At 43.3% G+C, this 23734-nt stretch overlaps 1 protein-coding gene across 7 annotated transcripts in view; it reads right to left on the bottom strand.

The window, feature by feature from the left end:
- OCA2 (OCA2 melanosomal transmembrane protein) overlaps window positions 1-23479 on the bottom strand; it is a 292848-nt gene extending 269369 nt beyond the window's left edge. For 4 of the 7 annotated variants that reach the window (XM_029999138.2, XM_029999140.2, XM_029999141.2 and 1 more), the window contains exons 1-2: window positions 23137-23478; window positions 21798-21888 (exon numbers count right to left, since the gene is read on the bottom strand). In XM_029999138.2, coding sequence (XP_029854998.1) covers window positions 21798-21836 — 39 coding nt within the window. In that variant the 5' untranslated portion in view covers window positions 21837-21888; window positions 23137-23478. Of the gene's footprint in view, window positions 1-21797; window positions 21889-23136 lie in introns of all 7 variants that reach the window. The other 3 variants (XR_003921205.2, XM_029999137.2, XM_029999142.2) reach the window with 3 other exon arrangements.
- Between the last annotated feature and the right edge of the window lie 255 nt (window positions 23480-23734).

The raw sequence follows: 23734 nt of genomic DNA on the forward strand, positions 1-23734 counted from the left end.
AGCATAGAGCTGTTTACCATGGCCTCACATTTCATGTTGTCAATCTGGGATGGGCACTCATGTATCCAGGAAAGTGAGGAAGGGCTCCGGCTACAGCACCTGGCAGGAATTTAGCAGAAGCACCTAAACCTCAGGGCAAGACGGTCTCAGCTGCCCCTTCAGTGGCTTCCTGCAGCTAGGATGCAGCCTGTGCTGGAGCGCAGCTCTTACGGACTTCCCAGCTCAGCAAGAGCTCTGACACCTTGCTGTTCAGACCCTGCTGCTTAGACCTTCCTGCCCTGATCCTGCTGCTCGGACCTTACGGGTGTGTTAAGGCTGCAGCCCCCCGGTGCTCACACAACTCCTTGACTTTGTTAGTGCCTGGGCTGCTTGTCTTCCCCACTGCTCACAGAGCTGATGAGGATCCAGCACCACAGCTTCACCTGAGGACTCTGAGCTTAAAAGGACACAGGAAAAACCTTGCTGTGCTCAGAGTCAACACCTGGCCTCTGCAAATGGTGAAGTCCCCAGTCTCTTCTAGGCTCAGCTGATGCTGCTGCAATCCAGCAGCTGCTGAGCCTGGAGACATGGCCTTGCCTCCTGGGAACTGGTGTTCTCTAGACAGCCACACAGCTTGGGGAGAAAAGGGAGTGGAGGCCTTGCAGGATGGAGGTCCCTCCCTGCAGTGAGATGGTGGCTGGGCTAGAAAGTCCTTGGTGGGGAAAGGAATGGGCAAATTGGGCTGGAGAGTCAGAATGGGTAAGTGGGGCATCTGCACCAGGGGAGTGGTAAGGGAAGCTGTGAGGAGTTTGGGCATGGCTGGTGACAGGGTGCGTGGGGGAAGTTCAGGGGCTGATCATGATGCTGATGATGATGGTCATGATGGAGAGGGCTGCCCAGGGGACAAGCTTATTGTACAGATGTGATTCAAACAGCTTAAGAGGGGAGACCATTTGCAGGCCACAAGACAAAAGAAAAGTAATGTTGTGGAGAAACCACTTGCAGGCCAGCAGACAAAAGAAAAAAAAACACAAACCTTTGTGTTATTTTCCTTTTTAAAGTGCAGCCCCACAGCCGGTTGCATCACTGCAACTCTCTGGGCAGCAAATCACAGCACGGGAGCAAAAGCAAGGCGCCCAGGTGGGACCTCCTTGCAGAAAGAAGAAGTGTCGTCTAACTGCATCCCAAGAAAGCACAAAACCGTCAGGCTGCGCTAAGTAAAGCTGCTGAGAAGTGAGTATGGCAAGTAAACGTGACAGAGCAGATGCAAGAGAGAGAGAAAACAGTGTCGACACAATGTGGCGATGCTTTTAAAAACCATCCTGCCAGCAAAAGATGGAAGGAAGAGCCTGTCGTTCCTGGATCGCCTCTCACTGCCCGCACCCCGCAGGCATCCCTCATAGGCGGGCACAGGCTGACCCCTGCTGGCAGCCTCACCGCCGGCCACCAGCGGGGTTTCCCCGGGAAAAAACCCAAACCAACCCGCTTAGAGTCCCATTTTTAAAGCCGGGTGTCAGAGGAGGGTCCGCCAGCCCGGGAGCAAGCGCGTACAGTGTGTGGTACGGGGGGGCTGGGGAGCTGCCCGGAGGAGGACCTGGCCATCACCGTGCCCCCCCCCCGGCAGATCCTGCTGCCGCATTCACCTACTTGTACGTGAATAAAACATCTGCAATTAATCAGCAGAAACTGTTTCTGCATACGCTGGAATGGTCAGATAGGGCAGTCCTTCGTGCGCAGTTGCGCTAGGAAGTGGTTTGTATGTATCTTAAGGTAATCAACAGCAGTGGGTCATGCACAGGCTACCGTGGTCAGGCAGGCTGGATTTTTAAGAATTTGCCAGAAAAAAAAAGTTTAGGGAGTTCAGCTGAAGGTGGCATTGACACAGACACTCGTCATCATCCAGGCAGTAAGTGATCATCCAGTTTGAAGATTCGTTTCCCCATGTAAGCATTACCCTATGCAAAAGATCCCCATAAATTAGGACTTTTTTTAAAGAAAACACTCTGTCCCTGAATGTCAATGTGCCAATGCCCTGCTGTGAGAGACTGAAAGAGTTAATGTCTCAAACATTGTGGTGGGGCAAGTTCTGCTTGAGGACAAACCCTGCACAGCAAGGAACTAAGGTGAAAAGCCCATCAGCTCAGACATCAGCAACAGGAGGGGGAGGGCGTGCTGGAGGGTGCACAGCTCCCTGTTCTGATAAGCTGTTCTGATACAAAGATCAAACAATGGCTGTGTCTGCAGGGAAGGAGAAGTTACTCCACAAACAACCCCCAAGCCCAAAGGCTCACAAACTGCTCATTAGCCTGATGAGTTGGGGTGCCCGCCCGAAGGAGGGACAAGGATGATAAAAGGACACAAACTGAAGACCCGGGTGCGCAAGCCCACCGGGACTGGACACCTCGGCTGACTGAACCAATGCTGGACCCAGGACGGGTGAAATCCTTCTCTCTTCCTTTCTCTCTCTCTGTCTTCTTCTCTCTTTCCTTTTCCGCAATCCCTACACCTCATCCATTTCAAGACATAAACCGTTGACCAAGTCTGAGACTAAGAGTAGATCCAGCCGCCCCTAGACCCTTCTCTGAGGAGGAGTCTGGAAAGCAAGGGGGTCTGCTCTGAACCTCGTGACTCAACGGGAGGGATCTCTTTAATCCCTGAATCGATGTATATGGTTACACAGTTTACAGAAGTAGTCTTATGCCAATTCCTGTTGTGAGAAACCCTGCCACATACTACCACACCTCCCCAGTTCAGTTTGCTTCTGTCATGAATAAAATCTTTAACTGATCGTTTGGTGTCGTTTCACCTTAATTTAGCCCGAGGGAATTTCAAATTAAACACGACTCCCTGGTCTGTCCAGTCTGGGTCGTGACACCTGCTCTGGCTCAGTGTTCAGTCTAAAGAGTTGGTTTGGGGAGCCTTTTAGAAGGCGCCTTTGCTGAAGGAAGAATGTAAGTGAAGAGCTATCAGCTTGGTCATTAGGAGCAGAGAGCTCTGCAGGCATAACGACAATCAAACAAGCCAGCTACCAAAAAAAAAAAAAAAGAAATCCAGCTGAAACAGCCATTTCCTTTTTCCTTTCTTATTGCATCTGTCAAAGAGGTCAATACAAAGCCCATTCAAATGAACAGACAGACTTTTAAAGTGTCTAATCGGATACAGATAACTAAGTTGCAATACATTGTAAGGTTAGCCTCCCCCTTACCACCACCTTTACATCCTGGGTCCCTGTAGAGCCCATGGAGAGACACAGGCACTGACCACCAGGCTCCCATCCCCCTCATGCTGCAGTGGACCCCTGAGACAGGATCAAGGCACCATGCTTTAGAAGTGCCTCTACCTCTCCCTGACGACCAAGGGACCTGGGACTGAGGGAGATGCATGTGGTAAAGACAACTCAGCTGCAGTGAGCTAATTTCCAGCAAATGCCACTAGCTTAGCATCAGGGACTGGAGTCACTGGGAACATGAAGCCTGCAGCACCAAGTAATGCTGTACAGTTATGGAGACCAACTCTGGGGATTGGTCATTTGAAGACTTAATGCTGTCACATCGCTGAACCAGTGCATACACTGAACTAGATCTGTGGCTGGTAAGCTGAGCAAGTAAAGGTGAGGTGGAGAGTGAACGTCAATGTTAACACAACAAGCCACTGAACAAGGTATTCAGTCAACGCTATTCAAGTGTGATAGTTGTGTCATCTGTGCACAGGGCCTGTGAGGTACCCTCATTGGAACCAAAACCGTGCCCACATCTTGGACAAACAGGAGCGAAAAGCAGCTAAGTACTAAGCAGCTAAATACTATCTAAGTTTATGAGCCCAGAGATTCATGGGGCTGTGCTAGAACTAGGCTGTCTTAGAAGGAAAATGGTGTAACTTTGAAATAGACTTTTTTGGATTTAGGTCTTACTTTGGGGAAAAAAAGAAAAAGACCCTAGAAGACATTTGCAATATATAGCTGGAGACCATTCAGTGTGTGCAGCTTGCTCTGCTTAAAAGATGCTGAGAAACCAGGCAGGTCTGAAAGGAAAAACAGTCTCCTTCCTGTCGTGACCCAAGTGTAAACCCAGGGAGGGGTTTTCTTCTTTCATTAAGCTGTGAGAGTTGCTTTTTATGTCATAAAGTTATTGTTTCTGCATTCTCTTAAAAATGAGGTCAACAGCGAATGCCATGTCTCAAGAAAGCTAAATAGCCTGCTGAGATGCCCAAGGCCTTTCATGGCACCTCTGTGCAGGAACGTGAAATGATTCACACCGATGAGTAAAACTCCAGCTCTATAGCCTTGCTAGAGGACTTTTGAGAGCTTGGTACTTCTCTTTTGCACTTTCATAACCTATTGTTATGTGGTCATGGGAAGACAATGAGATTTCACATTCTCAGATCACATTGAAGAGCTTCTGTGGGTAACTGCTGAGGTCTCGAGGTAGAGACAGGCAAAAGCTGGCCCCTGCGAGGGTCTTGGGTCTCCCCAGCTGCTGTAAGTGAAGGCAGCACAGGGTGACAAGAACCCAGGCAGGAAAGGCTGTTAGGAAAGAGTATTCTGCAATCTTAAGTGTCTTCCAACAGGTCTTTATTGATTATTACAGATTGGTGATATTGTTGTTTTTACTTTGGGTTCTTTATCCTTCAGACATGTCAGACTAAGCATATAGCAGTGCTCTATCCTGTTATTTGGTGCATATAAAGGTCTTTATACCTTCCTTTTTTAGTAACAAGCAAGACAGTAGGAAGGCGTTGATTAGTTGACACTATATTTTGAAATCATTAAAATAAGCCTGGTTAGTTTCAGCTCTGTTTCAGAAAAAAAGAAAACTCAGGTTGCCAAGTGGAAAAGGAATACCTATATCAGGGGTTGGTTTTTTATTAGTTTTATGCCCATACTCTACTAACAAATGTTACAAGTTCTTAACAAATTATTCTACAGACTTTCAAGCTGAACACCAAGCTCCCTAAAACAAAGTGTAGGAAAAAATGTGTTATTGCCCCCTGAATGACATGTCTAGATGATTGTTATTCCCACAATGTCAATCGTTCTTATGTCTAACTTGATAAACTGCAGGTGCTTGAGACTGCTGCAGCAGCTAGAATACTGATACGCAATAAACGTTCATGTCACATCTCTCCTGTCCGCTGTTAGCCTAAATTTACTTCATAGAAAAGATGATAATAAGGAGTCTCTTTGCACAAAGGAATTAGAGCCTCCATATGCCTTGGCAGCTGTACCATGGAAAAAGATAATACCAACAGGTGCAGAAGAGCAGAGTTCATGATATTGTTGGTTTCTCCCTTAATCCAAACATGCAGCAAAGCAGAATAAAATAGGTCTTTTTCCTACAGGACCCAAGTGCAAATAAAGGTAGCAGTGAGATAAACGTGCAGTTTTTAGCTGCTATCTTTGTCCTAGTATTATTAGACTTCAGTTTGGTTTGTGAAATGCCCTTTGGTACAGCAACTATTTCAACTGGCAAACAAAGCAGCATACTACATATGACTATATTTTTCAAAATGAATGTAAAGTTTTCATAGCCTGTTAATATAGCTGGAATTTCTACTTCACTGCAGGTAAAAATAACGGCTACATGATTTGTTGACACTGGCCATAATACATCCAAGGTAATTAAACCAAAGAGGAGACACTAAGGGAGCTAGTTAAGTATTTTGTATAGATCCATTTCATATTCAGTTCTCAAAAAAGTTGGATTTTTTGTTTACTTTTAAAAAATTATTTTTATTTATTTTAAAAATTGATTCCTTCTTGTACTAAATAGTTCCATGGCTAAATTCAAAAATTAATCATCACCACAGGACAAAACTATTTCCTGTTTTACAAAGCAATGAATGTAAAAACAATACTCTTCTGAGACAGCCATGGCAAACAGCAAAGCATTCCAGGAGCCAAACAGTGACCCTGTAAATGGATGTAGCTGTACTGATTTCAGGCATTGTTAGTACTTATTCTTCTTTCCAGACAGCCGAAGGGATTTGGTTCTGTTCCTATCGAAGTTTTGCTTTGATTTTAGCTGGGACAGGGTCAGACTTGATTGAGCTAATAAGCCTTGGTTTGGATTAGAAATTTCAGTGCTATTCTAATAACCTGCTCTGGTATGAATTAAAAATTGACCAAGCCTACACTGAGTAAGCAAGGGTGAAAATGAAAACAGACTTATTTAGAACTTTCTTTTTTGGATTTGGGTACTCTATTAGCACCCTACTGCTCTACACAGCTTTTTACCTGCCTCATGTTGCGAATGAGCCTGCTTTTACATACATTCATATTTCTTAGATGCAAACAATCATGAACTAGAAGGAAACACAGCATCTTCAATGAAAACCGGTGTTTCTGTGCTGTTGATGGCACTGGTTCATGTTACAGTCCTGACAAATTCATTAACTTCTCAGCTTTAAAGCACTTTTACAAAACCAAGAGGCTGAAAGCACATGCTATGGGATGTAGACTTGTGAAGCTGGCAGCTTTCTGGAGTGTTAAAGCTTATGAAAATCCAAATCCAAGCTAAAATGTATGGAATGTGAGCCTCGCCTCGGGGCTTTATCCAAAATGCACTGAGGCTAGTGAGAGTCCTTCCACTGACTTCACTGGGCTTTGGATCAAGCCCTTCAAAGATGTAAAACAGGCTTGAAATGCTTAGCTTGTGAGAGATATTTGGTTACAAAAAGAAGTTGCCCAAATCCGTGACTCTGAGGGGAAGGCAGGCTGAATGATGCAATCTCAAGGCCAGAAGGTCAAAATTACACAGGGAAACTGCACGCTCCATGCTGGCGAGTTGGCAGCACGGGCAGAGGAAAGGCGGGAAGGGAAGGACACCAGATCAGCCCCAATCCACAGCAGAAGAGGAGGTCTATGAATAGCAATGCTGAGGCTGGTGCCTCTCCATTTTCTGGCACTGCTTCCTGCTGACCACAGTGTTTCCTCCTCCCTCACCCAGGGGAGACACTTTTTTCATATTGGTGCCAATGTGATTATGAATGATTTTATTTAGGTATCCCTGGGAACAAGATATTTCAAATATAGCACAGAAACAGAGCTTTCCTACCACACTAAAAAGGAAGAGCAAGAAAATCTCCAAAATGATCAAGCAACTTAAATGTTCCAGCAACTGAGGATTGCTTTAAGTATTTAAGAAGAGGGCTGAAGCCATAGCCTAGCAGCTGCCACAGAACTGGAGACAAGAGACGTGATTTTGTTCCCTGTTTTACTATGCATTTAAGCTTGTCTCAGGGGTAAGGTCTGCTGAATAACATTTGTCCAGAAGGTTTCATTCAGCAAAGCTGTAAATTGTTCTGGTATTTTGAGGAAATATGTTACAGTAGTAACAGTAACAGGCTCTGCTCATCAAAATGTTTGGCCTATGTGTGAGAGTACACCTGAGTGTGTTTCCCCGAAAGGGGGAATGAGGGTGGCCTCTCTGTTCAGATTATCTTAAGCAAAAGGCCCCAGATGAGTGATAGTGTTTGTTGGCACTCACGGAAGACAATGCGTTCCTGGGCAGAAAGTTCACTGCACAGAAGAGTCATTAGCGAGCCCTTCTGTGAATCCCTCCAAGTCTCCAGAAGGTCTGCAGCAAGAATGCATTTCTGAAGCAGCTGCTTAAAGATCTGAGGGAAACTTGGCTGGAAGAATAGCCACATGATCCTCCAGTCCCTCGAGTCTTTTTGGCTTTCAGACACTAAGTCCAACGTGACATGACAGCCTTACACAACCAAAAACTCACCATTGACTGACAGAGCAATGTGACATCACGACAGTTAGAGGGGGGGAGGGAGACGTGCACCCACCTTTCCCTTTCTTTCTTTATTCTCATTCGAAGTTTTTTAGCCTGTAACAGCTCAGATGGAAGTGAAAATGTTCCGCAGTGACTCTGGCTGTCAGTGTAGGGCAACACACTGGCTGTGAGCGAGTTGCCCTGAGCATGCATGAGCACTGTGATCACCTTATGTCAGGGCAGACCCACAGGCACAGCCAGCTCCCAGCTTTCGAAAAGTTCAGATGAGTTTGTTTCATCTCTAGCCCTAGCCCTCCATCATCATACTATCCCTTTAAAAATCTCTATTGAAAAATAGGCACTGAAAAATATAATTTGCAGGTCATAGAGCTCAACAGAGGGCTGGAAGAAACCAAGAAAGAAGTCACACTGCTGTGTGACATTTAGCTCCACTCTGCTCTTGGTTCCTATCCTTATATGCTGGAGATGACACCCTACTCCCACTGTGGGACACAGGTACAAATAAGAAGGGGAAAGGAGACAAACTGTTGGGCCTGACACTCACACTAATGACTCTTCTCCCTACCATAAAGCTAGAGCAAGATACATTTGCACTTACTCTAAATCCTATTTTCACTGTCAAAGCAGTGTAAATGAGTGCTAGGGTTGGTGGGAATAAGGACTATTATCTTCAAAAAGATAATTTGACCTATCTAAACTTTGCAGCAATTTCACTGGAATACAGAATTTTCTTTACCCCGATACAATTAGGAAATCTCACCCTAGCAGTCTTAAGAAAGTGGAAGACAATGACTAGATAATTTAGTGCATCCCAAAGTCTTTAATTTAACAATGGATCGTACATCAGGAGACATGTTATTCAAAGATATGTATGAATTTCATATCAAACTGCAGACATTTGTTTCTTTTGCTTCATACAAGATAATTGCTAGATTATGGATAATTGTTAGGTAAAATAGTCGTCTTTTCATTTATCAAAGTTCACAAAAGTTACCTCACAGCAGAAATAGTTCTAAGTTAACACAGCAACAAAAATTTCTAAATTATTCACTTTCTCTGACATCCAAGTAGTCTGTATTTTAAAGCTAAATAACAGTTACTTGAAAGTAAATCAAGTCTCTCTGATGCTTAGAGTTGTAGCTCAACTAATTTATTGCTTAGTAAAGTCGAAAAAGATTTATGTTCATTCCATTCAACTTTTTTGAAAGTGTTCATGAAATGCATTGCATTCAATAGGTTAAATGTTTTTTCTGATTTATGGGACTTTAAAGCAGTCTGTAGGTAGAAGCAGAATAATCTATTTACCAAAAAAAATAATTAGTTTCTCCTCTGTTTCATTAAAGCCAAAAAGTTGGACATCTGGGTTGATTTCTAGAGCAGAGAATAAGTGGCTAAACAAAAACAACTCACATGAAGAGGGGAAAAGGTGTCTATAATCTGTGAATGACTGATAAACATATGTAAAGCAGTTGTAAAAGAACACATAACTTCATTCCTTTCAAAACATAAGCAAAAACAGTAACAGCAGCTTAGCCTAAGTATTGCTGGAACTGGTGTGAGAAGTTTCCTTTAGAAAATACAGGCACCTTTAGCTTAGGGTTATATGCCCCCAAATTATTGAGATACCTTTTGCTTAAATTTTTATGATTACAAACTCTTTTTAAGGCAGTCACCTGGACCTATTCAGAGCAAGCATCTCTGCAAACAGACCTATGCAAATAATAGGTCTAGGAACAAGGAATGTAGTCTATTTACAGAAAATGAACCTGTATAGCAAGGAGCTGTGGCCCTGCAAAATACTCCAGCATTTAACAGACAAAGCAAGCCTACAATCTCCTGCACCATGTAGCAAAAAGGACAAACGTAATCCTTGAAGGTAAATCCAAATAGTGGGTAAGAATTGAGATGATTGTTGTTTTCCCTCCATGTAAGAATTTATTACTCACCAAGTGCTGGGTACAGTGCTGGGGCTCCTCTTTTGGAAAGGAATTTGGAAGAAGAGAAGCAGTGTAGAAAAAACCTCAATTAAAATAATTCAAGGGCTGGAGAAATGCCTTACCATGAGAGGGACCAAAGGTATTCAATCTGTCCCATTTTTCAAAAAAAAGATGGAGCAATGACTCAGTTACTAGGCCACCTTCACAGAGAGAAAATATCTGGTACTAAAAGGCTCTTGAACTTAGTGGACAAGGCATCACACAAACTGACGGCTGGAAGTTGAAGCCAGATAAATTCAAACGGGAAATACAGCACAATTTTTATGACTTTTTTTTTAAGTCGTCACATTGATTAACTACTGGAACGAACTACTGAGGACAGCAGCCTGGCAATGTCTTCTCAACTAGAGTTATCACTGGGACATCTGCTTAGACAAGTCACGCTGCTCAGTCCAGCACTTGGAAAACTGGCTGAAATGTGCAAATCTGCGATAAAAATGTGAGAGTTGGAGTCGAGAGCTCCCCTTGAGCCCCAAATGCTATGAAAGTCTGGCTGTACAAATTTCTTTTTAGTCCATGATCTCAAAAAAATTGGGGGTTAATTTTCCAGCTCAGGAAATAAATCAGTGTCAGTATCAACTGGAATTTGGTTTTCAGACCTTGGCTTTGCAGATCGTCGATAACGACCAGGGAAAACAGAAATGGTTATCACAGTAGAAAAAGTTGTTTCAAAAATCCTCAGTAATCTGTTCCTTTTGGACCTATAAAACCTTTAGGAGGCTTAGGCAAAAAAAAGGCATCTAGTTATTGAGATTTTTTTGTACATTTTCATGCTTAAAAAGCAATGCTTCTGCCAGCAATTTTCATTGAACACTGTTATTTATAGAGCCACTTCAGCAATGAAATAGGAAGTTGTAATCACACTCTACATGCTTTGGCAGCCCTTGACATGGGCAGGATGTCTGAGAGTACTGTATTCAGACTATCTACTTTTCCTTTCTTAATAATAATAAAAAAGATAATAAAAATCTGTCTTCAGAGCTTCCGTGTAAAAGGGAGAACTCATTACCTGAGAGACACACAAAATGCAAAGAGCTCATTATGTTTTTGCAATGAAGATACCAAGTTTAGCCAGACATTGTATTTTTATTGGATTTTTCAGCAGTAGAAGCAGAAGACTCTCAAAACGAACCCTCTGAGGGAGGAGAGGAGTGACTCTGCTCTTTCCCTTTGAGGCCCTGTAGCCAATGGGACATCTCCAGGTCTTTGTTCCTCACGACTCCAGCCCGGGTGAAGCCGCTCATTCACCCACCCTGTAGAGGAGGAAGCTGATGATGATGAGTGCTAGTGCCTGCAGCCTTCCCTCCCAGCCCCAAGCTGCTGAACCCACAGAAATGCCTTCCCATAGGCCATGCCAGAGAGGGGCTTAGTTATGTGCCCACACAGTTAGGAGCTTAGTTAGAGTCAGCCCAACTCTTGTTTCAAACCTGAAATACCTCAGCCCCTGCATCTCCTTGGGAAGCTGCTAAAAGGGACCCTTGTGCCCAAGGGGAGCTCGGTGGTGCCAGTGGGACCCACAGGCACTAGTGCTCGGGCAGCGGCACTGCCGGGAAGGCAGCCTCGCTTGCCCAGGAGGGCTCCTGCCCCTCAGCGCCCGCGCGTGCACACGTGCTCTCCTGCAGCACAAGCAGGGACTGTCCAACAGCCTTGCGGAGGATGTCACTGACTCATGCTGTTGTGGTAACTCGCTGCATGGCCTAATAAGGGATTCTGGAAAATGAACGTAGAGTGGCTTCTCTTCCTTTTAACACTCACAATACAGGTAAAAAGCTCACAGCAAGCTGCTTTCTCACATAACTAGGTGATACACACCATAGATTAATTCATGTTGGAAAGGACCTGTGGAGGTCTTCTAGTCCAAATGCTGCCCCGAACCAAGGCTAATGCCAAACTGAATACAGGTTGCTCAGGGCCTTGTCCAGCCAGATTTTGAATATTTCCCAGGGTGGAGATTCCTCAGCCTCCCTCTGCCTGCTGCAGTGCTAACCTACTCTCAGCGTGGGAAAAAATTCCTTACCTGCAAGCAGGATTTTTCTTACTGTAGCTTGTGTCTGTCACCTCTTGCCTTTTACCATGCACCTCTGAGAAGACCCTTGCTCCGTCTCCTCTATAACTGCCACTGATTGTTGAAGACAACACTAAGATCCCCTCAAAGCCTTCTCTTTTCCAGGATCTCTCAACAGATACAGAGATCATAAACTCAAAACCCTGCACATCACATTTCGTACCCCTGATACCTGCATGAGAAGTGAGTGTCAACTGGCACATGCGGCCTGAGGAGGCAAGGGCACAGGGGTAAAACTGAGCCCTACAAGCCAGAACATGTCACGTCTGGCCTGTGCCACTAACATCTTGGGTAGCCCCAAGACAATCTTTTGAAACCTCTGTCTCAGATCTACATCTAAACATTGCGTCAATAAACTTTACCTCAACAGACATTTGAAATTCGTAGTCATTTGAGATTAAAACGGTCTTAAGCCACAGCAGTATTGCAAGTCCATCAGCAGCAATACCATCTGTGGTCAGCCAGGCAAAGAATAAAATACTCTGTTGTAAATTGGAAATGCATCCCAAGCACACGTACTCCTGTTTGCACCAACCACATAAGGCAGAGAGAAGCAGCAGCCCCGTTCCTGCCTGCTCTAAGCCCAAAGGATTTAGTATAAGGTAAATGGCTTCATGCTGTCAGAGAGTTTTGTTAGACCTTTTTTTGTGACTGATCAGAGAAAGAAGCTACAGGGAAATGGCTTACTGGGGGCAGTATCAGACTCCCTGTGCTATTATCCATAAGAAATATATCTCCAGAAATATTGCCTAAGAATTGGAGCACAAAATCGCTTTCATCACAACAACTACCAGGTAATGGCTGCCTCCTGACCAGCTAGCACCTGAAGGCAGCAAAGGAGAAATCGCAAGCTGTCTGAGGACAGTCTTTGGATAGGAACATACAAGCACATTATCACTGCGAACCTGGGAGCGTGGTCACGGTGCGCTGGCTCTGCCCCCAGCGCTGTCCCTCTGACGAGTCTCACCAGGAGCCCGGTGTCAGACCTGGAGATGGGTAACCACAGGAGCACTTACTGCAAAACACCAGCCACATTCAGTGTCACACAGTAGCTTTTCCTCCAATAACTTCTTTGGGTATTCATATCCCAAAGCTGCGTTAATGCTTTGGATGAAACCTTGATTTCCTTGAAATGAGAATAAATTTGTCCTTACTGAAGTCAGTGGCAAATATTTCCTTCTTTGTGCCTCTGGCAAAACAGAAAAATATACACTTTTGAAATCAAAATGAAGCTAGCTGTGGCTTCATAGTTTCAGCCAGGCTGCAATGACTTAGCTTCATTGTGGTTCCTACATGCGGGCAAATGAACTGGTTTACTATTATTTAATTCGGAGTATTTAAGTTAATGAAGCTGAAGCACATATGTTGTGACAGATTTGAGACTTAAGTCCACTTATCCTGAACAATAAGAAAGAGATGCAAAAAAGTGCTATGAGGAACAGTGAGAGGGAATGGACAAAACAGAGTCACTGCTGACATCCTCAGTCATAAAATCTTCAGTATATGCAGGAGTTTCATCAGGATCTTGGACATGTCACCTAGGATGATTTCCTTACAGACACTTACCCAAATACACCGGGTTCTAGTGCTCGAACAGCCTGTATGTCCAAGACAAGAAAAGGCCCATGTGATGAAATCTGATGCACAGAAAATGTTAGCAGAAAGTGGTATTCTTGGGCCATTATGACCACGCAGCCTTTATGAAGATATACACTCTGAAGCTATAACCTTCATATATTTGACACATAGAGTTGCTAGTGTATGTACACAACACCAAAGATGTCCCATGCCAACCAAAGACAAGTGACCAAGTGATGCACTGCATAAATTAGCACTTAGCTGCTGAGAAATACCTTGAAAACAGAAAAAGGAGTGTATGAGGATTGTCTCCTGATACATCAGGTCCCTGCTCAACCCCAGACCAAGTTAGGTGTAATTGTATGTAAAGTTACTCTAGCTTTTTGATGGCCAGTTATCATTTAGATTACTGAGAAAGAGTTTTTCTGGCTTCTAGCTAAAGCATCCAGTGCCCATGCAAAGCACAGTTTGCCTGATGAGGAGTTTCAGAGACTTTGTTTTTCTGTTGGGAGTTGAAACATTAACTGCATTTGAGTGCATCACACACAGCCAGTCTAAAAGGGAAGCAAAAGCAGCTGTCAACATGGCCAAAGAGAGGTATTAGTGAACTGATCTAGTAAAGAGGGAAGCACAACATTTGTTCTGGGCTGGAAAAACACCAGGAGAAGGCAGGAACAGAAGCACATTACGATATCTCATGTATCACCCTGCACTGGCTCTATTGCCCCAGATAGTAATAAAAGAAGACAAAAGTACTCCCCAAGCTGTCTGTGGCTATATCTGTGTTAGTAAGTAGTGTGGCACAGTAGGAATGAATCTGTAGGGCAAAGGATTTGTGCTGAAAACCTAAAGTCCGCACTATACATGTCTCAGAAAGCTTTAGTGTGGACTAGCCCTAGTCTGGTCCTGTGGACTGAATGCCCATCAGCGGTGAGAGCACATCTCTTGGTTTAATTTCAGCCAAAAGTAAAGTTTGTGCACTCTGAGACTGCTCCACCACACGAACCAAAGCACAGCACAGGGAGGTGCTGGGGAGATTCGGTTCAGACATGCACTTCTCATCCACATTAAAATGCACACAGTAAGACTGGAAACAGCATCTACAAGTAGTCACTTAAAATGGAAGAAAGGAAAATGTGAGCAAAAAATAACACCCACCTCCCAAAGAGAAAAGCTACAAAGACAAACTCACAACTATGGCCACCACTGGTTAAGAATACCTGAACAAGTCTCTTCAAGGATGGAGAGAGGCAAGGCATCCTCTCCACCAGGGCAGATTCAGGTAAAACTGTCATGGATGGCAAGAAAACGTTCACTGTTTAGTGGGTCTTGGGAGCTAACAAGGACGATGCACAGAAAATCTCAAGAAGAAAAAGAAGAAAATTCATTACCACACGGTACTTAAAAAAATCCCATTAGATTATTCATTGATATCAAAGACCATATTGTTCACTGAAATTACTCAGCTTCCTTCTTCAGGAGAAAAACATTACAGAACATTGTACAATGCTTAGGAGGGAAGGAGTGCTCCCTAACAGCCTGACAGTCCCTCTCTATGAAATGATAACGCATCACGGGTCACCGAGGATACAGACGTGGAGCAACAGCCCTTAAATTCTTAAAGCAAATAAGGGTTCTAATTGTAAGTGGTTATGTGTGTGCGACTGTTATATCTACTTTTTCAAAGGAGATGCTTCTTTCAGTCTAAATTCACATTTACTTGTTTTAAACTCGTTTCCTGTTTTTCATTTTTACTCAGCTATGAAAATTACTCAGAGGCAGGCACAAGCACCATGCGCTAGCTGCTGCCCAAACTTACATGTGCAATGAAGTCTGCAGCCTAACAAAACAGTGAATACGCAATGACACAAGAAACTCTCCTTTCATTCTCTTCCTCGGTTGAAATCAGGGACATAGAAAAAGTGTTTGCAAAAATGTTTCTTCTGCAAAACATGTACCTTGGGTTATAAGACTGTCATTAGGATATGTGATCATGTTAGGATGTGGTCTGTGCAGGAAGAACCACAGCATTGCTGCTGAAATGCAGCAAGATTAAAGTTAAGGCACAGCTCAGAGAATCTCCTCATAGACAGCCAAGGCCATGCTTACAGACCAGCCACCCAGCTACCCTCCTTTGCCCTAAGTCTTGTGTCCTGCCTTTCCTAGTCTCCAAGGATTTTCAGCTCCTGAGCAGGCGATGGTAGCTTTGTTCTCCCCAGCCCTGGTTGGACTTCCATGGCACGAACTTGTCCAGCCACCTTTTGAATCCATGAAAATGTCAAGTATTCACAACTTCCTGTTGCAAAGAGCTCCTGGCCCATGACGCTTCATTGCAAGTGATATTTTATTAGAAGAAGGTTTTTCCTGGACAACTGCAGACATTCTGGTTAAAACCAGACTGAAAGAGAGACCCTAAAGCATCAAGGAGACCAAGGGCTCATTGGGAATACAGGGGAGCTGGATTAAAATCTCTGGTCCAAAACCAGATTTGCATCTGAGTGTCCCACAAGCCCAATATTTGACCTGATTTTGGGTATTCTGCTACTAATATCTACCAGTACAAGCTGTTGGAGCTATACCAGTTTCTACAAATCTCTTGGGTCAGGGACTTGTTGTATTTGTGATGACTTGTCAACCTGTGGTCAGGGTGTTCATTTCCTGCGGTAAGATGCAGCTCAAAGTTTCTTTCTTCCTTGGAAGATCTGAACCCGCCTGAAGACCCACTGCAAAGGAAGACGCAGAGTCAAGAACAATCGAGGTTGGGAGGGACCTCTGCAGATCGCCTAGTCCAGCCCCTGCTCAAACCAGGCCCGGCTCCAAAGCTAGCTAAGGCAGATAATAGACCAAGGTACCCCAATCGCTGGGGTACCCAAAGCAGCCCAGCATTTGGGCCCGGTGCTCCCCGAGTACATGAACCCAACGTAAGAAGGGAAGGGGCTCCCAGTAGCCAGTAGGTTACGGCTCCTGGGAGACACAGACGTGGAGTTTGTGTATCCCGGGGCCGAGCTCAGCACAACCACCAGACTGTCCTTCGGGGTGTCTTCATCTGCCTCTTATTCCTGAATTCTTTATTTCACCTCAACACCAACGGTAAATGTTTCTGAAGTGCCACAGTTTCTGAGGACCAGGCACCTAATTCCCTTTCCAGAAGGGCCTAGGCAGAACTGGGTATCTCCCAATCAACCCATAAGGTCAGTTTTCAAAGCTAATATAGGTCCTTATTTTATCGAGGCGCTTCTGAAGTGTATCCTCCACCCCATCCCCACAAGCCACCACCTGAAACGCCACCACAGGCTGGCCCCAGCCCGCCCAGAAGGAGGTTCGCTCCCAACACGGCGGCGAGGCCTGCAGCCAACCTCACCAGGCGAGGGCCGGACCCCGGCGCACATGACAGCAGCGAGAGCGCTTGGCTGACGCTCGTCCCTCAGCTGACCGGCCTGACCGTTATGTAAAATTCCTCAGACGGCGAGGAGGCATTCCCGGTTAGACGCAGGCAGCCTGAGGAACAGCTGGATGCAAAACCTGCTGCGGGAGGAGGCAGGGATTTATGAATAGAACCGCCATTTCCCCACACGCTTAGAGCAACCCGCCCCGATCCCCTGCTCTACCGGAGCCTTCCTCAAGCTGTCACATGAAGAGTCATCCATGGGCAGCAAGTCCGCCAAGTTCCGACTCAGATAAAACGTAACTGTCCACTACCGGCTATAGTTAAGCACTTTCTCACCCGAGCGTCTTAGTGTAATGCACCAAGAAAAATAATTTCAAAGGGAAATTGTATCTGCAGGGTGAAACACCGGTTTAAAAATTAAACTAGCCCCGTTCGGTGCACTATGAAATTTTAAAGTAAATCAAGCAAGGGCATATAAGCACAAGACTGCCCGTTTTGAAAAAATATATTAGCAGTTACAAAAGCAAGTCTAACACACCAGCACAAAAAAAACTAAGAAGCTCGTGCTTTCAACGGATTGTAACAGATTGAGTTTATTGTTGAAAAAGTCAGGTCCTTGACTGAAGCTTGAGCCGTGTTTGAGGGTATTTAAGGCTGTCGCAATAGGTTTTCTTGTGCGTATTAGTGAGTGAGTGTGTTCGGCTGCCTCCTTTCCTACAGGAGGACTGCTGAAGTGTCTCTGCCTCTCTCTCCCTCGCCAGTTTTCGGGAGCTTTAGCTTTGAGGCACGCAGCTGTCTCATCCACATATATCCCAAGGCTTACTTTGGGTTTTTTCCAATTTTTCCAGTGATATTTGTATTCAGGGCCCTGTAATTAGCCCACTGCCATTCACGACTGCCAGGTAAAATTCTCCCTGCTACTGATGAGACAAAGCAAGAAAGTTTAATTACCTAATCAGGAAATTAGAAGATAATTAACAGAGATTTATGAAGCTACATTGTGTCTTTGAAAAGGTGAAAGAAAACATTGCCAGAGCTACCAAACAGGTAGAAACTATTCTTGCTTTAAACTGCCCCCTTAACCAGAAATCTTCCTGCATACATTCCTAAATACAAATGGCAAATATGCAAAAGTGCTTTATGGTATGAACATTACCGATGACAAATGATACCACTTTGACAAATATTTCTGCCTACAGAACTCTAGTTAGCTTGATTAAAATAAATTTCTAAATTACCCATCTATTATGAGATCTCCACTGTGTTGTGAAATTTGCAGTGCCTTCTATAGCATGAATTCTACTAGGAACTAAAATGAAGTGTCCTTGCAAAGAGCCACAGTGACCAAAATTAACAGACATCATTTGTAAAGATCAATCACTAGGGATGGATGTGCAAACACTGAAATGGCTCCTTCATAATCATACAATTATTGGATGATGTCTCTACAGACAAAAAGATATTGTCTCAACTGTCCATATGCCTATATGTTATGATTAATGTCTGACGTAGGAGAGGCTGTAGTTTAAGAGCAGTAGTAGTTTGAGAGCAGTTTATAGTGCTAGATCCTGAACAGCTGCGACATCTCTCCAACTTGTACTTAGTGTATCTTTTGGCATTTTTCACCTTGAACACTGCCCTGTTCCCAAGAAAATGGAAAAAATCTTAAATATTTGTGGTGCTTGTGTTATGACTTAAATACAGTTTTCATGAAATATTTTAACCAATCCAGCTGTTCTGCTCAAAAACCAGATCACAAACTTATAAACCATACAAAGCCATAACAAAAATGTATTTCTAGTACAATCAATTACAAAATGCTGCGTTTCATTACTTCTCTGAAAGAGAACCTCTTTCAGAGGGAAAATCACCCATAAACGCCCTTTGGGGGTGTTCAAGGAACTGGGACTGGTGCCAAATGTCACACTTATATTTCTGCTTTGATTTAGTTTCCAACAAACTCCCTTCCAGCAAACTTCCCGGCACCCCTGCTGAAGCAGCTCCTGCGTCGTGCAGCTGGAAGAGACACTTTGCTGTGCTTGCCCTGCTGCTGCTCCTCGCAGAGCCCAAAATACATCCCAGCTGTGCCTCGTGCCTCATGGGACAGCTGCTTCCCTGCGCAGTACTTAACAAATCCATGCTAATCACAAATCCACAAATCCAAAAGAAGTCATGTAACCTCCCGCTGGACTGGGAGGGAAATGTATGCTTCAAGTCCTCCTGGTCTCATAACAGGTAAAAAACCCGAGATTTTTAACAAATGAGCCTGTGAACTATGGAAAAGAAACTGCTACACAGTCCAATGCAAGGCCTGAGACCAGAGCAAGCCTCTGGCTTTGGGGCAGCCCTGGAGCACCCCAGCATGTGCAAGTCTCTCTCCATTATATTTGACTAAACATTTCTCAGGGGTCATTATTTCAGTCAGGGAAAAGTGATGACACCCACTCTAATCCTGCTGGAGAAGAGCTCTGTGTAAGCAATCTCTGTGAGGCTGCTGAGAACGGCAGCCCAGCTGTGGCAGTAGCTGAATGAGGCACTACCTCATTCCCCAAATCCAAGCCTCTGGTGGCTGAGCTGCAAGCTGCAAAACCACAGCAATATTAGCAGAAAGCAGTTTTGTTGGGACTGAACAGAACTCAATAGGTGGGAACTACTGAAAAAAAAAACAAAACACCATCAAAACAAACAAAAAACCCCTGCTGTCCCTTTGTGTGAAGCAACCAGAGAGATCATAGCCCAGTCTATTGAAAAAGAATAATCAATGCTGTTGTCAATTTTGAAATTACAAGTTATAAGGCTCATCATGCCTAGATGCTTTATTTAATTAACCAGAAATGCAGCGGATCGATTTTCTATGTTAAATTAAACTAATAATTGTAATGATATGTGTAAAAGAGGTGAGGTTCTTTGCTACAAGCAGTTCACGTCAGAGAAAAGAAATGTTTAGAGGAGACCTCAAGCATAGCATCCACAGGGTGTGCTGGTAGTTTCACAGATCAAATAAATGCAACAGCAATTAGCCCTCTCAAGACAGTAAAAGAAGTCATGTGTTTATGCAAACTAGTAAAAGGCAATGAACGATGACAATGGAAGAAGATACGGGCACCTGCTGTCGATGGTGGGGGAGGCTGGCAAATGGCAAGCAGACTAAAAAACCTGTGGAGGACAGATGCCTCCAGACCCTTGTGCTGTGCCACATAGCTAATGAGAGTCTTTCATGAGACTTCAGTAGCCCGTGGATCAGGTGCCTTTTGCACTTACTGAGGCTCCATTTTAAAAGCCAGCTTCACTGAGAGAGAAGTCCAAAGCCCCAGAAATCCCCGCTGTGGCTGATGCTACCAATTATCAGTCTCCTCTTTGGTAGTTGTTTTTCTTATAGGCTCCTGAAATACGACAGACCTGGTACCTAAACCCATTGAATGTTGCAGAAGGATTTCTGCCAGCCTAAGTCTTCTCTCAACAGGTGCCATGAAGATTGCTTCAAAACAAGGTAACGTATGCAAGAAAAAATCATCAATCAACCAGAAGATGCTGTACCCTCCATAGAAGCAGGTTCTTCCATTCATTTGCTGAACAGGAACGTGCCTTTTATTTCATTCTAGGCTATCATTTTTTGTATAAAAAGACACCCCTTTTTCTGCCCTTTTTGATAGGAAAATGCTGTATGCTGTTACATTCCTGCAGAGATGAAGAATTTCAATATTTTCAACAAGACTGCAAGGTCTAGGATCAGGGCTAAAGCATGGAAATTACGAGGAACATGAAAGCCCAAATGCTGATTTATGGCCGAATACAGTTTTTATGTTCAACACATCTTAGAGTGAATGAATGGGTTTGGCAGCACTATGCAGCTCTTCTAATGGTCACAGAATGTTTTCTTTCTTCTCTCAGGCAAATTAAATATCAGTGGGTTCATTGCTCTTTCCTGTTTGATCTGTTCCTATCTGGACACACAGATTTTAGAGCGGATGATGATCCTACAGTGACCACATTAAAAAAGCAAACATCTGCCAACCATTACCACATGGTGATTTCTGAGATAATGCTCCATTTGTCCCTGCTCAGAGCAGTGACACACACAGCGTGTGCCTGTCAGAAAATAGTAGGATTATTGCAGTATTCTGGCTCCTTTGCCCAAAAATTGTAGGAAAGGTCATCCAACCTTTGGTACACAGATTTCAGGAATTGTCTTTTGTAAGTAGGACAGGCTGATGGGGTTTTGTAAAGCTCTTGAAGAAGAAACCAGGTCATCACTGTATCAATAGGCAAACTTTATTGCACTATTAACACATGGTAATATTTGCTCTTGTCTCAATTTCAGATTTTTTTCTCTTTGTTTTTAATTGAATGAAACAACCTCAACTGAATACATTCGCCACCCTTCCCCTAAAAAATATATTGGCTATGTGGCTGTTCTACAAAAGTAATTTACCAAAACCCCAGCAGTTTAGTCTATTCTGTGAGAGAGAGAATGGCCGAATCTTAACAGTAAGAACCTGAAGGCTTTCTGCTGTAACACGATTTAGCAATAACTTTTAATTGGCAGTTCAAAGTTAATCCTTTGGGGAAAATGTGATCTGGCAAAAGCACCCAGTCACAGAAAGAGAAAAAAAATATTCATTAGACTGTGGGGGTTTTTTCTCAGTATTTCTGCAGCTATTGTTATTGGGAAACATTATAGAAATAATTACTGCATTGTCTCAGACTAACAAGACTCTTCTTACATGATACATTTTATATCTTTTGTACTTTATTTCTCTACCAATGAAAAAGAGGGCAAAAGTTTAAATTTTGCAGTTCTCCTAGTAGGCTATAACTTTATTTAACACACCTTCTGAAGGGAAAACCATAGGCAAATCCCTTAGACTAACACTCTGCTCTTCCCTTTTTGTCCCTTGACATCAGTTTCACATGGCCACAAGCCTAAATTTTTCCGCTGTTTCTATTCAAACAGCCTCTCCAAAGACTTGCAGTGAGGAACCATTTCTCCTCCTAGATTTAGCTGTAGGAAAAGCCCATAACCCAGACAATTCTTCTCATTAACTCACCAGGATCTGTTCAGCTCTAAATTTCAGCAATTCTGTCATCCGTGGTTTCCCTTCTTTGTTCCAGTGATGTTTAAGACTAACTCCTGGTGACCTGCTTAACTCAGAAGAGAGCATACAGATGCTTCAAGAGAGAATTGGTGAGGTCCAAATTAGCCTCCTACCAATAGATCAAAGTCTGCATTGAAAGCTCAGCTTTCAGCAGCAATTCAGGAGCTGCTCTCATGAAGCTACCGGTAATTCTGATGGCAGCATGTAAGAAGACCCAAATTTTTTTGTGAGAGTTCAGGTAGCAAATAAGTGTCTGCTTTCAATCTATTACTGTATTAAGAAATACAAAAAGACTCCTACACATCAGCTGAACTACATCTCTTGAAAGTTGCAGCTCTTCAACATCTGTTTCATATGAGTAATAGATTTTATTCTCAAATATATATATATGTATAAATATTCCCCATAAAAATTATGCAGCTACATTTAAGTGACTAATACCCTGACCTCTCGCCTTACAGTTTCATTGAAAACTAGGCATTCACAGCTAATTTGTAAAATCGCAAGCTCTCGGGAAGTGGGACAGTTTCACCCTCTTCCTCCTGCAGCAAATGCAGGGCTGAGGAGAACAGACCAGCCCATTGTTGGTCTGCAGACTGCTCTCTTGCTGGCAGACTACTCCAGCAAGATGATTGGAAAAATCACAACAGTGTGTTACAAATACAGCCAACACGAGTAAAATCCATGAAAAGGAATGCTTCAGAAAAGTAAAGGGAGCATATACCTGCTTCATTCATTTTTTATTAAATTATTTTACTTTAGACATGTATTCGCTCCACAACATCAATGTGTTATTTCACACACAGACCTAAACATACTTTTTAAACATGAAGGTTTATGTTTTACAGAACATCTAGCCCAAAAAGAAAGCCTGAACTACTTCCCTTGCACATAAATAGAATAGGAGGAGCAAAAAAAAATACATTAAAAATCGCAGTAAGTTTGAGTCCCTAAAGAAACTACAATCCAAAGTAGCTAAAACAATCTTTTAAATATTAAATATTCTGGGAAAGGCTAATGTTTGAGACAATGTAAAGGTAAAAGGAAGTGTAACTAAAAGAACCATTGAATATAACAATATATACACTTGATGTGTCTCACTTGATGTTTTAAAATGCTGAATGCTCAGGTACATATAAATGCTGTCAAGAGACCCTGCACTATTTGCAAAGTTTGACTAACTTTTAATATGTAACATTTTAATGCACATATTAAAACTTGTCCTCTCAAAATAACAGAACTGCATTAAACTATTCTAGAAAACATTTATTGTAGAAAAATTGTATTTTACCTGCTCTTTTGAAGAATTCTTGAAGCAGTTCTTTTGTTTGAAAATAAAAACCTCCAAAATAAAAAAAAAAAAAAAAAAAAGAAGGTGCACAGATGTTAAAAATAAAAGGCTTGGTTCAGCCGAGGGATCCGCAAGATGCCTGATGTTTTCTGAATAGAGAGTTTATTTGAGTAAATGACTATGTCGCTGTGGAATTCAGCTCAGTTCTTTGTAGTAAGCATCTCTTAAGCATTGGGGAGAGACTGACATTGCATCCTGTGCACACTCATAAATGAAGCAGGAATTCCCAGATTTGCCATCATGTGATTTCAGTGAGGAACTAGCACTTGACTTACTCCCAGCACCCGTTACTCTCTGCCCAAACACAGCTCTTCCAAAGCCTGAGATGGCTGTAAAAAGTGGCAAAGAGAGAAAAAGTACACAGACCATGATTAGCTTCACTGAGCAGACACTTCAGGTGCTGCTCTGGGTTTGGGCAGGAAGCAGGAGAACAGAGCAAAAGTACCATTGTTAAACTGCCACAGAAGTTACAAAAGAACAGATTTAACAGTTCTTACTATGAAAAACTGGTCATATTTGAAAGGTGGGGGGGGAAATC

Source organism: Aquila chrysaetos, chromosome 23, assembly GCF_900496995.4.
Source record: "Aquila chrysaetos chrysaetos chromosome 23, bAquChr1.4, whole genome shotgun sequence".
Lineage (NCBI taxonomy): Eukaryota > Metazoa > Chordata > Aves > Accipitriformes > Accipitridae > Aquila > Aquila chrysaetos.